The sequence below is a fragment of the Hyla sarda genome, chromosome 6, assembly GCF_029499605.1.
Source record: "Hyla sarda isolate aHylSar1 chromosome 6, aHylSar1.hap1, whole genome shotgun sequence".
Classification (NCBI taxonomy): Eukaryota; Metazoa; Chordata; class Amphibia; order Anura; family Hylidae; genus Hyla; species Hyla sarda.
Window position 1 is genome coordinate 169,682,666 of NC_079194.1, and position 17,234 is coordinate 169,699,899.

At 40.8% G+C, this 17,234-nt stretch overlaps 1 protein-coding gene across 1 annotated transcript in view; it reads right to left on the reverse strand.

Moving 5' to 3' along the window:
• Window positions 1-17,234, reverse strand: part of PEPD (peptidase D) — a 339,112-nt gene that overhangs the window by 276,826 nt on the left and 45,052 nt on the right. Inside the window, exons 6-7 of the mRNA XM_056525786.1 lie at window positions 16,714-16,775; window positions 8,143-8,187 (exon numbers count right to left, since the gene is read on the reverse strand). Coding sequence (XP_056381761.1) covers window positions 8,143-8,187; window positions 16,714-16,775 — 107 coding nt within the window. The remainder of the gene's footprint in view (window positions 1-8,142; window positions 8,188-16,713; window positions 16,776-17,234) is intronic.

Here is a 17,234-nt window from a genome sequence, read left to right on the forward strand (position 1 = left end):
AAGCGAGAGAAAAAAAATTCCAAAACCTTTTAGGGACCTGTCTCTACAGACATCGATGGAATAATGCTATGACATGGCTTGGAAGTCAACTAATGTACTGGTCCTGTCTTCTTGGCTTGGGCTTACTAATAAATATGTCCCCCTGTATAAGATACTGAATATGTCCAGGAAATGCCCACACAAATTTAAAAAAGTGTGGTCTCCTTAGTTAGAGTTCATGGCTACTAAAGTCCACTGGTATATCCTTCACTTTTCTATTTTTGGTACTCTGCTTCTAGGTCAGGGGTGGGAGAAAAAAGGGCACATGAGTGTGTGTTGCATGTATACGGGAATGGGTGTTGTGGCGGCAGTTGGCTGAACATGACCCTTTTGCAGTGTCCTTGCTGCCACTGTATGGTTCACTGTGGTGGTGTTGCTTTTCCCAAGATCCTACCTACGTCTGTGAGAACCTGAAATATGTAGACACGTCTTATTTCCTAACGTCATATCAAAGCTGCTTTTGGTTTTTCTTGTTTAGGTTTCATCATCTTGCAAATTATAAATAAAGCCTCCAAAAAAAAAAATATTTTTTTATATCTATAAGCAATAAAAAAAATAGGGAAAAGGCGGCACTCCAAAAATGGCCAAAAATGTTGTCTTTTATTCACCCATCAGGTTGCAAAATGCGACGTTTCAGCCTCACCATGAGGCCTTTTTTCAAGCCTTGAGAAAGGCCTCATAGTAAGGCTGAAACGTTGCATTTTTCAACCTGATGGGTGACTAAAAGACAAACTTTTTCTCCATTTTTGGAGTGCCGCCTTTATTACTTGAGATATATATATATATATATATATATATATATATATATATATATATATATTTAATATATATAAAAAAAATTTCAAATAACCTGTTAACATTAGAGATTAGCGAATTTACAGTAAACTTCTCGGCTCGGCAGTTGATGACTTATCCTGCATAAATTAGTTCAGCTTTCAGGTGCTCCGGTGGGCTGGAAAAGGTGGATAAAGTCCTAGGGAAGAGTCTCCTGGGACTGTATCCACCTTTTACAGCCCACGGGAGCACCTGAAAGCTGAACTAATTTATGCAGGATAAGTCAACTGCCGAAGTTCGTGACGAATCGAATTTACTGTAAGTTTGCTCATCTCTAGTTAACATGGTCATGCAGCCTCATGAAAAAGCAGAGAGAAGATTATGAATGCTTATAACCATTACTCGAGACAGTTTACTAAAAGCGCCAGTAACGCAAAAAATACAACTGGGAGGTCTATCTGCTTTTTACTTTCTTCAGATCCCTCATAGTCTGTAAGCTCTTCGAACAGGGCCCTCATAAGTCTCATTTTGTCCTTATGTTTAACCCTAAAATTGTAAAGTGTTGTGTAATTTGTTGGAGCTGTATAATATTACTATTATTGCTACTTGACCGCTTTCAGCTTAATGACTATGGCTTAGCTACAGAGCCAACAATTTATCTAATAATGAGGATAAAAGCATCAAAAATGTTATATCTAGAGTGGCACCTACAGCCAAAAAATTGGATTTGCCAGAAAATAGAATCAAATGGTGTTTATTGGTTAAGGTGCAACTTACCGTAATTGTTTCAAACCCAAACCAGATTCTTTGTCAGGCAAGGATTCAATCATTGCCTGATGAAGAACCTGGCTGGGGTACGAAACGATTAATAAAAGGGATTTGATTCTATCTTCTGGAAAAGTAAAATTTTTTGGGTGTAGGCGCCACTCTGGATGTCAAATTGTTGCTTTTATCTTCCTTTTTACCATACAGATACTTTGAAATAACGGGTAGAGACATAGAAGCTGCCACCCTGCAAGAAGGTTCTACTACACAGCGAGTCTACAGGCTAATTCAAGGTGTTGTGCTCTTAGCACAACACCATCTGGTAAGGAGATTAACCCCTTACATGGCACTACTAAAATAGTATTTCACTACGAGCGCACCTCTCTTTTTATCTTTATTCTACAGGGAATCTAAGGTAGTCTAAGACATGCCTTCTAGATCATTTTTGATTGAGGCCCCCTTGCAGATCTGCCTCTTCTGACTGTCTGCCATCTAGTGGTGGCTGCAGGCAAACCGTGTTTTGTCATGCCATTCAACAGCTGTATACAGAGATGAGGAGCCTGTTACAGAAACACTGAAGCTCCTAGAAGAAGATAAAAAAGGTATAAAACTATTTAATGGGGTACTCCAGTGGAAAACTTTTTTTCTTTTTTTAAATCAACTGGTGCCAGAAAGTTAAACAAATTTGTAAATTACTTCTATAAAAATGGACAGAGATGTCAGCAGAGAGCACGGTGCTCATGATGTCAGCAGAGAGCTCTGTGTTCCAAAAAGAAAAGAATTTCCTCTGTAGTATTCAGCAGCTAATAAGTACTGGAAGGATTAAGATTTTTTAATAGACGTAATTTACAAATCTTTTTAACTTTCTGGCAGAAGTTGATTTAAAAAAAAAAAAAGTTTTCCACCGGAGTACCCCTTTAAACTACTCTAAGCACAATAAATATTCTTATGGGTTTAAAGTAAAAAAAAACCTTACTAACAATCCAAGATCTAATTTACAGGTGTACAACCTGTTAACATTTGCTATAGTTTTCAGGCGGCTGACAGCGAAAACCCAGAGGTGGCCACCAGCCTCTCATTGCAATTAGCCTTTAAACTGATGACATTGCTACAGCTCGGCAGACACGAATCCCAATTATAAAACAGCATTTAGTTCAGGAGGAATCATGGAGGTTTAATGGCCACGGGTCACACAGATGACCTTCTGTTCCAGCAGACATTATCTCACCCATCTATCCACAGAATTACACCATTAGAAAAAAATAAAATAATCGTCATTCTTCTATTAACTTATGTGTGTAGGGATACAAAATAACTCCAGGGAAGATTTCTGATAATTAAACATTTTGATCAAACCAATAAAGTAAATTTAAGCTACAAGGTCATTATTTTTTGTTGGCTTAATTTTTAAATTTTTTTTTTGCAGTTATTAATGAAAAACCTAGCACAAATGTATCACATAATCTGAACTGTGATAGCCACACAGCTTGAGTCACATCACCAATATACTGTAAGGTGTGCTCACAATGACATTCATTTGGCTCTGCATATGTGTTAAATTTAACTGATAGACTGCTTGCTATGGAAAACAGTTCTTTATGCAATGAGTTTCTGGAAGGTGGTTGCTTTTATATACATATATATTTATATACACATACACACACACATACATACACACACAAAAGCAGAGGTGCAGTATAAAGCATGGGAGAGCGACAGAGCAGGAGATTAAGGGTATGTTCACTTCGCAGAGATTCCATCTGGCAGCGGCCACCAAAAACATTTGCGCTGTCACCATTGATGGCTATACAGTGCTCGCGAACTTCTACGCAAAGAATTAACATGTACTTTATTTGCGCAGAGCAATTTCAGCGGCGGAAATGTCCACCACTGAAATTCCTCAGCGTAAACGGGTCTCGTGGAAGACCCATTCACACTGATGCTTATGTTCACTTTGTGCAATTCCACTCATGGAATTCTGCGGGAATTACACAGTGTGAATATACCCAAAGCCTCTGATGAGGCAGACAACTAATTTTCATCAGCCTGAGACTCTGACAAAAGGTAGAAAGCATACTACTGTGTACCTCTGGCTCTCATGAAACATTACGGCTATAATGGAGTTACGGATTATAGCTGTGCATTAATGTAGCAGAGGTAAAGAGTAGTCTGGAGCCGGACAGTAGAGATCCCCGGAGGAACAAGGTGGCTGTCGACCTCAATATACTTCTATGCGCATTAAGATGTTATGCTCTCAGCTTAACACATTTAGGTAAGGTGCCATCTTTTTCAACTCTCCTAGTATTCCATTGTCCTCATTGATCTGCACTAGGTGTGCACCTTTTTTTGGTCTCTACTTTTCTACCAGAGCTAAAAAGAGCAGCCACACAGCCTACACAGGCGTTAAAGAAGAACTCCAGGTTTGTTTGTTTGGTTTTTGCCTCTATCATACACACTCACAATCACTAGTTATACAGCGCCATTTGTTATTTTCCAGCATGGCTGCATCCATGTGTTTCATTGCTCTAATTTGGTCATATGATCACAAGTCTGACTCTCCAAATCTTCCAGTACCTAATTGTTACAACAGGAGGTCAGACTAACTTCCTGTGGACTAAAGGATGACCTAATCCCCTATCAGATCCCCTCCTACTAGCTCCAATAGCTATCCCTATGGGTACAGGATATATAGTTGATATTCACCTCCCCTCAGGAGGTGTTCAACATTGCATTTATAGCAGCTTTTTTTCTGGTTTTGCTGTGATTTTACCCAAATCAGGGCAAAGATTGAGAATGTGCAACGTATGGTAAAAACATGTAATTGTACTATGTTTTTGAAAAAACGCTGCCAAAACAGCTAAAATGCAGTAAAAATGTGTGGAAAATGCAGAAAAAATTCAACATGGGAAAACACCTCAATTGTAATTATAGATGAAATCACTTTCTCCAAAAAAATGCATTAAAAACTGCACAATGTGAACTGATGCCAACCCACTTGTAAGTGTAAGGAGTTAACCTGGGTGATCTCCAGAACTAGTGCAATAATCAAACTCCCCAGCCAAAGCCAGAGGATTCATGGAAAATGTAGGCTGCATTAAACAACCCACATCATTGTGAACTTGTAAACCAAAACAGAGCCTATCCCATGCTGGCCATATCTGCAAAAAGTGGCAGGCAAAGGGCATGCACAAAAATGTCTCCCATTATTCTCTAATAATAGCCTATGTAGCACTATATAAGCATTTCCCTCATAATTCTCTAATAATAGCCTATGCTGCAGTATAAAGGAAAGACATTTTCCAGAAAGGTTTCTTCAATAAGAAGTAGGTAATAATCATCCAATCCTCAGTTACTACATACTGGGACTTGTAGTACTTCAACACTCACCCAAACTACATGTCATGATCAGATATAGGGATTTCATTAAAAGGAAGCCATTGGTTGACACAGAATAGTCTTACCCCAGGGCTTGTTTACAGGATCATATACAGACTACATTCTTCCTCCTAACATGGTCTAATGTCAGAGACAACGACAGCGATATGTGTAATGTAATCAGGGGCTTGTAAAACAGAGAGCTTCATATCGCGGCCTGGCAGGTGGTGAGATTAATGAGGCGTTTACACGGTCTGAGTATTTCTATTTTTAATGAATAAACTTTTTTTTTCCTATCAAGAAACAGAAAAATAGAAGATTTGGATTTTTATCATTCAGGCAGACGTTAACAGGCCCCTTGTTTGTCTCTCGTCTGATTTATCCGTTTCCTCAATATCAACGCGGCTATGTGGCCCCCGTGAGTTGTTTCACATTTATTGTTCTCATTCGTCATTTGCCAGATGGTGAGATTGTTGTGAAAATACAAGAACGTGGCAAATGATTTAAATTGAGAAAGAAAAAATAAAAGGTGTTGGGTTTAGTCACTGATGATGACGCTTGGAACAAAGGTGTAAAAAAAAAAAAAAAACAACATAACTCCTCTGTTTGGTTATTTTGAAGTACAAAACAGATCTTATACTCCATGTTAGCAGTTGATGCAATAGAATTTGGGCAAAGAGATACTAATGTAGCAGCATTTGGGTTATACTGTATATTCTGTTATGATCGATTGGACCCCCCCCCCCCCAAAAAAAACCCTACCTTTCCCCAACCATGTAAAAGTACTGTATAACAAATTATTGATGGCTAACCACTAAATAATCAACATAAACTACATTCTGTGGTAGTTTACTATGATGGGAATGTTCCAATCCTACTGTTTCCCATCCTATCACTATAAAACGGGTTTGTCCAGGTTTTAGCAGTGGCAATAATGGAAGCAGAGCATGCTTGCAACAATGGACCACTGTTAATGTCCTGAGCCCAATAACATGAACCTAAATATGCAGCTTACAGATACTAACTAGGTAAAAGGGTTATTTCTCCCCAGAAATTGGTAAATGCTTAATCTGATTTAGTCAAACTCACTGTCCCCACTCCTACCCTGGCAGTTTAGTTGTGCAGATATAAGGACTTCATCTAGTGTTGTGGTCCATCTCAGTCTTCCTCCCAAATCAGATGAGCAGTTCCTTCCCATAATGACTGGGTGTAGTTTTGCAGTATAAACTGCATAGAAGCCAACCCCAAGATCAAGGTCACAGCAGTGTACACTTCTCGAATGGAGGCATACACTAAGCACATGGACAGTAGCACTTTTTGTTTCAGAGACGCTGTGACCAACTACTCTGAGACAAAGAGCACACACATTACATGTTTCCAGCACATTTCTCCAGAGGAATACACTGAGCACTGTGACGTTAATCTAGGGATAAGTTTGTATGCAGACAATACTGTAACCCAGCACAAGTCATTATGGAAATTACCGGTTTGCCTTGGGCAGCAGAGAAAGCAAGGGGGACCATCAGACAGAGCCCATATGGCTGCATTACTGCAGCCCATATGGCTGCATTAATATAAGTGTGGTAGCCCTTGGGGGGTGTATGGTAGTGGTGGTATGGTATAGGTATATAAGGGGTTAATGTTAACCCTACAGTTCGTGACGCCAGGCTGAGGGCTGGTATGCTGAATCAGTGTTCCGGCCTATCGCCGCCCTTCCCAGTAACGATAGGTGCATAAAATAACTGAAGGTCCACAAGGAGATTTGAACTTGAACTTGAATAACTTTTACTGAAGCGCTTGCAATAACCACGGCACAGTAACAGTCTCATACAAACAGTCCTTATGTTGCTTAGTGACTGGCAGTAGTTGCGGACCTTGAGCTAGACATAAAGTCTACGAATTTAGGAAGAGATTTGCAGATCCGTCTGGATTTAAGGGAGTTATTAGGTCCGGTGATGCTGCACAGTGTCTGGGAATTGATACACTCTATAGTTATAATTGTTCAGCCGTTGCCGCAAGGCTCAGGCCTAACTCACTGCAATTACTGCTGTACAGGTCTTGCTTGCTTGACAGCCCACGAGGTAAGAGAGAGAAACATGGCCGCCGCTCCCTTATATGGGCAGGGGGCGTGGCGAATCTGATTGGTCCGAACGTCTGCCATTCACCATTACATGGTGTGATGGGATTGCTTACGTCACAGGGCCTCCAAAGGTCCTTAAAGAAAATCTGTCATCAGAATCACCCGCACTAAACCTGTTACACAGGCTTGTAGTGCGGGTGATCCTGATTAAAACGCTCCTTACCTGGTTAAAAATGGTTCAGCGGTTCTTCAGATATCTATATTTTTAGTTTTCTGTTATTCCCTGGCTTGGGACTCAGTGGGAGGTCTTATCATCTGGGACTCGGCTACACGTCATTCTAGCTGGGCGGAGCTGCCGCGCGGCTCATGAATATTTATGACCTTATCCTCGTAATCTAACTCCTTTTTCTAGGTCTGGTGGGGAGGACCGCGCATGAGGATAAGGTCATGAATATTCATGAGCCGGGCGGCAGCTCCGCCCAGCTAGAATGACGTGTAGCCGAGTCCGAGATGATAAGACCTCCCACTGAGTCCCAAGCCAGGGAATAACAGAAAACTAAAAATAAAGATATCTGAAGAACCACTGAACCATTTTTAACCAGGTAAGAAGCGTTTTAATCAGGATCACCCGCACTACAAGCCTGTGTAACAGGTTTAGTGCGGGTGATTCTGATGACAGATTTCCTTTAAGCTAAATACCATAAAGTTCACCTAGTCACATGACCCGCAGGTCCTGCAACGCTAATGGAAACAAGTAATTAATCGCTTATCTACACATATTATTCTATTTACATTAATCTATGAATAAATAACTGATTATAAACTAGAATAGAGGCGACTAGGGGTAGACTGGCTGACAGGGATCCCTACGTCCTAGGGACTCTGGCTATGGGGACCCATACATAAATAAGTACCGTATAGAATGCGGTACTGAGACACAACATAAGTGTTAGTCGTAGTTTACTCAGGCATTATTTTTCTGTGCTAGGAATACGCCTTTATTGTATATTTAGACATTATCAATCTGAAAACACACTGTCTACAGCCAGATAAAAACAGATAAAAAAAAAAAATCTCAGTCTGAATATACAATGACTGTAGTGACATACCATTCCACGATCTCTGGGTGAAGCAGGGTGTTATTCACATTAAATCTAAAAAAGGAATCAAACACAGTTAAAGGTTTGGCAATTGAATTTTGCTCATACAAAATTGCTATAGAACAAAGTTAAAACTATAATTCAGGACTACCAAAGTTTACCATGCAACAGAAATATGGAGGTCTTGATGCATGAATAGAGAAATGACCAGTGCACACCCATAATAGGGACCCCATGTAGACCAAGGCATGGGTGTCAAACATGCGGCCCACAATGAATGCCCCAGTTACCTCTCTGCGGCCCCGCGGTAACTTTAAAAATGCAGGGGCCGCCGGGAGGTAGCGCACGCAGGGACGTCACTGATGTCCCGTGCGTGCGCTCATAGGAGAAGAGCAGAGCGGAGCAGGGAGGAGGACGCGTGGGTATGGTAAGTCACCATTCACCAGCACGTCATCTTCGGTGTTCCGACCACCACTTCTCTGGTCCCGGGACCTACTGCTATGGCCCATAAGCCATAGCAGTAGATTGTGACCCCAGACCAGAGGAGTGGTGGTCGGAACGCTGAAGTGGGGCAGTAAACAGGCATACAGCCTCCAGCCATACACTGTATATGGCTGAAGGCTGTATGTCTGTGGGGGAACTATACTGCCAACCTAATGTGGGGGAACTGTACTGCACCTAATGTGGGGGAACTATACTGCACCTAATGTGGGGGAACTATGCTGCACCTAATGTGGGGGAACTATGCTACACCTAATGTGGGGGAACTATGCTGCACCTAATGTGGGGGAACTATGCTGCACCTAATGTGGGGGAACTATGCTGCACCTAATGTGGGGGAACTGTGCTGCACCTAATGTGGGGGAACTGTGCTGCACCTAATGTGGGGGAACTGTGCTGCACCTAATGTGGGGGAACCGTGCTGCACCTAATGTGGGGGAACCATGCTGCACCTAATGTGGGGGAACTATACTGCAGCTAATGTGGGGGAACTATACTGTAGCTAATGTGGGGAACTGTACTGCACCTAATGTGGGGAATTGTACTGCACCTAATGTGGGGAACTATACTGCCAACCTAATGTGGTGGAACCATACTGTCAATCTAATGTGGGGGAACTGTACTGCACCTAATGTGGGGGAACTGTACTGCACCTAATGTGGGGGAACTGTACTGCACCTAATGTGGGGGAACTGTACTGCACAGTCTTGTGCAGGGGGGAAGGGTCTTGTGCAGGGGGGCATGGGGTCTTGTGCAAAGGGGGGCATGGGGTCTTGTGTAGGCTGGGCATGGGGTCTTGTGTAGGCTGGGCATGAGATGTTGTGCAGGGGGGCATGAGTTGTCGTGCAAAGGGGCATGAGATGTTGTGAAGGGGCACATGAGTTGTTGTGCAAAGGGGACATGGGGTGTTGTGCAGGGAGGGAATTTTTTATTTTTTATGAGGCCCACATAAACTTAAACCTTGTTTTTTTGACCCATGTTAGCCTTTGAGTTTGACATGCTTGCTCTAAGGCCTTTGAAGGAGGAGCCTTAGATTGGCTCCATAACTTTTTTCATAGGCACCAAGACAGAATAATACATCCCAGAGATCAAGTGTAAATCTTTCCCATGTGGTCACATAAGGGAGACAATGTGATGACATGAACAATCATGCAAAGAGGCTCCTGTTTTGATTTTTGTTATAAGGCACACTCTTCACTCTCCTCTATATGTAGAGTAAAGATTGGGTGCTTTTTTTGTATGACTAGGACACTCTTCAAATGCATAAGTCTCACTATAATCCATTATAGTACATCTTGTTTTAATGTTGACAGCAAGTTAGTCAATGGCAGTCCCACATTGGTTTGGTTCCCTAACAATCATTCCTTTATGGCATATCATATTGATATACCATATATTAGTAATGGAAAATCCCTTCACTCAGAAGTTTGTGCTTTCTTTAATCAGGTCAATTTAGATTTATAAAGAAACCTTAACCCCTTGACCCGGGGTTACTTCCTTCTTACCTTTAAAAAATCATAATTCTTTCAATTTTGCACCTAAAAATCCATATGATGGCTTATTTTTTGCGCCACCAATTCTTTGTAATGACATCAGTCATTTTACCCAAAAATCTACAGCGAAATGGGGAAAAAAATGTTACGACAAAATTGGAGAAAAAACAATTTTTTGGAAAAAATCATAACTACATGCAGGAAAGTTCTGACCCCTATAACATTTTTTGTGCCGGGAGCTGAAGTTTTTAGCTGTACCATTTTCAATATGATCGGACTTTTTGATCGCTTTTTATTCATTTTTTCATGATATAAAAAGTGACCAAAAATATGCTATTTTGGACTTTGGAATTTGGATTTTGGACTTTGTACGCCATTGACCGTGCGGTTTAATTAATTATATATTTTTATAGTTCGGACATTTCCGCATGAGGCGATATCACGTTTATTTTTATTTACACTTTTTTTTTTTAAATGGGAAAAGGGGGGTGATTCAAACTTTTATTAGGGAAGGGGTTAAATGATCTTTATTAACTTTTTATTTCACTTTTTTTTTTTTTTTTGCAATGTTATAGCGCCCATAGGATAACATAGATCAATGATTCTGACGCTTGACTGCTCATGCCTGGATCTCAGGCACTGAGCAGTCATTCGGCGATCAGACACACAGCAGGAAGGAAGGGGCCCTCCCTGTGTCCTGCAGCTGTTCGAGGCGCCGCAATTTCGCCACAGTGGTCCCGAACAGCCCACTGAGCTAGCCAGGAGTAGTTTACTTTCACTTTAGACGCGGGGATCAACTTTGAACGCCACGTCTGAAGGGTTAATAGCGCGCGCTATTAGCCACAGGTCCCGGCCGTTGTTAAAGGCTGGGCCCGACCTGCTATGATGCTGTGGTCCCATGTTATAGAAAGGAAGTGGACTCAGGGTATACAGGTATGCCCTGGGTCCTTAAGAGGTTAATGGTCTATTCACACGTACAGTATTCTGCGCAGATGTGATGCGCAGGATTTTCTGCTACAGATTTCAATGGAAACTAAATGACTGAACGCAGCTTCAAATCCTGCACATCAAATCTGCACATTAAATCTGTGCAGAATACTGTACGTGTGAATAGACCCTAAATTAGGACTTCTCAAACTTTCTGAAGCCTCAACCAAAGTAATGCCTGAGCCTCAAAAGACAGACCACAAAGAGGTTTAGGCCTCACCATATGTGGCGGAAGTCCCTCAAAGGGAAGGGTCACACATGCCATATTTTGCTGCATATTTTCCTGCCTATTGAAGTCAATGGGTAGAAAAATCCGCTGCGGAAAATATGCAGCAAAATATGTGACCCTTCCCACAAAGACAAATGATGCTCAGTCTAACTTTCCTTTGTCTTCCAAACTCTGTATAACATTAAAAGAACTACAAAATGAGTGAATATTGTTGCTTAACAAGAGAATATTGCAGTCAGAGAAAGGACTGTATAGATTATACTCACTTTAAAAAACAAACTGCCTCTCTAGCTGTGCCTCCCCAACAACTAAGGGGTTTTGTTCAGACCCCAACTCATAGAACGAGAGAAAGTAGGTGTGCGTGGTCAAGTGCTGCTTCTTCCTATTCTGTGGGTGCAACTGGAGACAGACCCACCCATAAACTTCCTATAAGTGTTTATTCTGGACGTGTGGACACAGCTAGGAAAGAACTTCTCCTAGCTATATCAGTGGCAGTCTCCGCACTGGGATTCGGATTGATCAAAAAAGAATTTTGACATAGCATAGAGACGTGAAAAGTTTTAACTTGACAGTACTAATTTAAGGCAAAAATCATCACCAGTCTTCTTGCAGTAACCACTAGGAGGTAGAATCCCTGCATAACTGTTTTTATATAGAAAAGGCAGACAGATAGGCTGGAGGGTTAAGGCTGTAGAGATTTCTACATGCAGATTTCTAGAGGAAAAGAGGAGTGTTGCTATATAAAAGGAAGAACTTGAGGACAGGTTTGGTGACCACATGAGGTTGCAGTTAGATCGGGCTAAGTCAGCATTATTTCTTCTTCTTCCAGGTTCACTGCCTGTTCATATGCTCTACTGTGTATTGTGCATGCGCACCATTCGTCACTGAACTGACGAATTTACCAAGATTGCTTAGACCAGTTCTGTACCATTAATTTGAAATCTGTCTCATAGAAGCAAAGCTCAATGCTTGTTTCTCCCTTCTGCTATCACTTTTGGGTTGTATTAATAATTTTTGGAAAACTATTAAATACCATAAAATTCTACTGCTCCTCAGTTAGTGTCCTGGATGTCTGAATTCAGTAAAGATTTCTTCACATGGTGTATTATATGTCAGTCAGACTGAAAAAAACTATGGATGTCTCACATTATTGCATGCGGTCTAGTCTTGTCCTAGGGTTTCTCCCTTCTTGTCTGCTGCCCTATTCTGTATAAACCAGCATTTTCCTTTTGCTAGGCTTCTGTACCCACAATTTTATTTACTGGATGTGAAATACACTAGTCTTCCGAAATTATAAGCATTTATTTTTCCATGTCCAATTATTTTGTGCTAGAAAGATCAACATTATGGGGTGGAAGTCCATGGAAACCCTGATGTTGGTGTTGGGCTTCAGTTGGTGAACCACTATGTTCCAATTTATAGACTACTGTATATGAAATAGGCAGTGCCTTGAGAAATTCGACAAAGTATGGATGGATTGGATATAGAACCCTGCTGCCACTCATGTGACAGCCAATTGAGTTTATGTTCTTTTAGGCCTGGCCCATGGGAGTAGTGGATGCTTTAGTCTCTATATGAGCCATTTTTTGTCTCCTTTTCCCTATTGTTTATGGTGCTTCCAGCTATTGCTTCTGTACCTGCGATCATTTTTTTCAATGTTGAATGTAGGTTTATCATCTGTGGGCTTGCTTGTCATTTGGCCTGGATGTCCACCATTGTGGCTTATGGTTTTGTTTTTCCCAATTTTAATGTTTGATTTTGTTTTTATATTTTTGAAAATAACAAAAATGGAAAAAAGGAAGTACTTAAGGCATAATCTGGAACATCAGCGGGAAAGATTTTGGGGCTCCAATCTTCCCTATAGAGTAAAATCTAAGATGAAAGTGCTGTCTAGAGAATCTGCACAGTGCCTCATCGTAATCCCCCAAAGTGGTGACAGGTCCCCTTTAAACTTTAAGGTTTGAAATCTCTGCTTACTTTGAGTTGACTGTTTAAGCAGCAGACAATGGGAAAATTAATATCACGGCAGGCACCGCTGTGATCCAATATTTGAAACTGTATTTACTCAAATCTGTCAGGCTTCAAAGAGCCCGAGATGGCATTAATTACCGCATAACAATGTCGCTGAAGGGAGCTGGGCACAACCTTTATGCTGCTGCAGAAATTACACAGACCCTGCTGAAAGTGTCATTTTGTGAAGACGGATAATAAAAAAATAAAAAAAGAACACTAAGACAGAAAAAATAAATAAATAAAAATGCTACAGATAGGCAAGTGATTGGCAAAGCTCTGGATCTGATAAACAGTAGGACACAGATGGTGAAGGGTTTTGGATGGAGAACAACTCAGAACTGAAGAACCTGGAATAACGTCCATGAGCAGCCTGGAGTGAAACATGACGGCTAATGACACACTTAATAATTGTAAGGCTGGAGAATGATGAGGAGGGTTTCAGGAAGAGACTCCAGCCAAATAGTTGTCCAAGATAATTACAAATTTTGGCAATGTTGTTCTGTAAAATGGATAAACCAATTATATTCTGCACTTGAGTCTTCCTTTTCTGTTGAGCATTTAACTGCTGCTGCAAGTCCGGGAAAGCTTGGTGACATCCAATACAGTCATAATAACAGCCCCAAAATGTGCTGTCATCCAGCTGTCAAAACTCTGAAGGGCAAATCTACCTAGTTGTGTAGTAATCCAGAAGTCCCAATTGTACTAGTTTTGTATTTCAGAAGTCTAGAAAAGCTGGGTAAGGCCAATATGGCCACTGTTACATCACTTACAGTACACACTGAATTTGTTACCTAGGTTTTTGTTTAATGGCAAATATACCTAGTTAGGTTAGCAACACAGACAAAAATGAACAAACACAGATGTAGCAGAGCTGGATATTAAATTTGCCTGCAACCTCAAATGACATCTCCATGAGTCACAACCTACCTTCACTTTTCACCGCATGTATGTAAGTATGTATATTCACAGAAAGAGATGTAACTGCTGAATAGGATACTGTTGTTTTCTGCACAATTATGTGATTGGTTTATGTTTCGTCCTTTTAGGAAACCACAAATAACTATCATGACAAACTTAGCTCTGCTACATCTTTATATTTGTTAGCTATAAACAGGAGCCCCAACAATTCTTGGGGTTGGTAATGTAAATGCATCAATTGCTACCATCAGATTTTTTGAGTGATGACAGGGCCGTCAGGGCTTATAGGGTTTGCTATACTGTGTGCTTCCATTAATAAAGCCTCACAGCAGCCGGGAAAAAGCGTCAGGCACAAACTTGAGACAAACCCGTTATTTCAGGAGTCTACATCTGTATTATTCCCTCTTAATTTACTCTTCCTATTTACAGCCACCATATCAATACATATTTATGGAACTGTCAGCACATGACTGTGGTCTCAAGTCACTGCTATACATATTGAACAATACAGTGCAGAGATGGTGTGCGCGGCTTGTGTTGATTTTTATGTATTTATTCTGACAATGTGTGAAGGATTGTTAGAGCTCCTGCTGCTCGGAACCGTGATTGACTCTGGAACGGGGCTGTAGATCACAATAATGGGATGATATCTTAATACAGGAGATGGGGGTGGGGGGAAATACATTAACTTAGCTTAATTTGACACAAGCAAATATAGATTAGATCCTGCTGGGAAGTGTGAAATTGGGATAGAGATGAGAATCGCAAGGTTTCAGGACTGTGTAATGCTCCTTTGTTTAAAAGGGATATCCTCTATGGTCAACCATTTTTGATAGATTGCGTTAGGATATATAGAAATTACCCAATGTACAGCTGGAGTGCAAAGCTAGGTATATTTGCCATGCAGAACTGCGGTAAAGTTCTGTGACAACTTCAGGAGTGACAATGAATATATTAGATATAGATGGTAAGCAAATACATTGTATTACGCTTCACATCTAGTATCATAAGCATGTACAATTCTGCAAAGATGAAAATTCACTGAATTTCCCATGGCATAGGTGGTGTTTACATTGAGACCAGGCACTGTACAGTAATCCAATGAAGGGAATTATAACTCCACCCTGCAAAACAGGAGGTCAGCTAAGCTGATAGGATCGGTCAACCAATTCTCTTGACAGTTTTCAATGACAATCAGTTTAGACGTGAATGCAATTCTGGAATACAGAGTAGGATGTAATTTAGGATCAACACAAGTGATGAATGTACATAGTGACCCCGCCTGCAGAACAGTGAGTACAGCTAATACAGCATGTCATTTGGGATCAGTACAGAACAAGTAATGTATGCACACAGTGGGGGAGATTTATCAAAACCTGTGCAAGTAAAAGTTGCCGTGTTGTCCATAGCAATCAATCAGATAGCGTCTTTCATTTTTCACAGGTCTCTGTAAAAAATGAAAGAGGAGATCTGATTGGTTGCTATGGGCAACAGCATCACTCTTGCTCTAAACAGGTTTTGATAAATCTCCCCCAGTGACACTACAGCAGAATAGCGAGTACCACACTGGAGTATAATACAGGATCTAACTCTGGATTAGTACAGGATAAGACCCCTTTCCCACTGCCGTTGTGACCTGGCAGTGCAGGGGCCATTACAAAATGAGGGGAGAATAGCAGGAGAAATATTTGTGCATATGCAGTCTTTTTCTCCAGTTATCTCCCGCTATAAACAACGGCACCCGACGGACCCCACTTTAGTCAATGGGATCCATCTGGACCTGTTGTTGCCCATTGTGCCCCGTCCCAGCCATTGAAGGCAAAATAAAAAATAGAGCCTAACGGCCATTCTTGGTCCAGGAGCAACGGTAGTGTGAAAGAAGCCTAAGAAATGTAATATGTGTGCAGTGATTGCACAGAACAGTAAGGGCAGACCTAAAAGTATAATATATGTAAGGTAATGTACACAATGACTTAACCAGCAGAATAGTGAATGCAGCTCTGGAGTATAAAACAGGCAGTAACTGTGGATCAGTACAAGATAAGTAATGCATCTACAGTGACACCACCTGTATAATGCAGGCTGTAATAAAGGAACACTACATGGTAAGTGATGCTTGGTACTGTCAAAGATACTTAATTTTTAGTAGATGAGCTGTTAAAAATAATACAGCTAAGCATATAGCTAATAACGTGGTTCATTGTAAGATACTCTTTCTTCCTATGCCCCATTTAATGTTTCCTATTTTTATGTCACTTGTATGAAAGGTCTACAGGAGGATTTGAATATTTTTACAGGGGAAGCTCAGCTGTCTTATCTAATTCTAATTGTGAAGCGAAGCGATTATTCTTTATCTGCCCTGAGTTAGGTAGAATTAAAGATTTGCTTTGGAGAAAGTCTCAAGCTTTGTCTTCTCTCAGAATAGACATTTTTACTTACTGGCTAATTCCTTCAAAGGAGGCCTCTCTGCAAACACTTCCGCTGTCGGTATTAACCCCACGCTGCCAAGAGGAAAAAAAACAAGGTTTAAAAAAAAAAAGGACAACTCATAGCAAAACAATAACAGAAAATTAATATAATAACACATTTAAAAGTTACAGGAAGTCCAGAAGGAACCTTATCTAATTATATATGTAACAAAAAAAGGAAACAGCATCAGAATTGTCCACGCATAGGCCAAAATACCATCTCTAAGAATAATGTCTAGGACAGTTCAGTTAGTATGTCCCCTTTTGGTACCAGAACTTTACTATGCTGCTAAAACAAAAATAAATAAACCACTGTGATTCTAGTCTTATTTAAAAATCTAGTGTTATTTTGTGTATACAGCAGTTTATCTCGGTGGTAGTCAAATCCTGCAGTCACATTGCCATTGATCTATCCCCTGCTTTATGCTAAGCTGCATAATGTATGAGGATGAGGAGACAGATGGAAGACAGTATGACTGTAACATCAGGTGG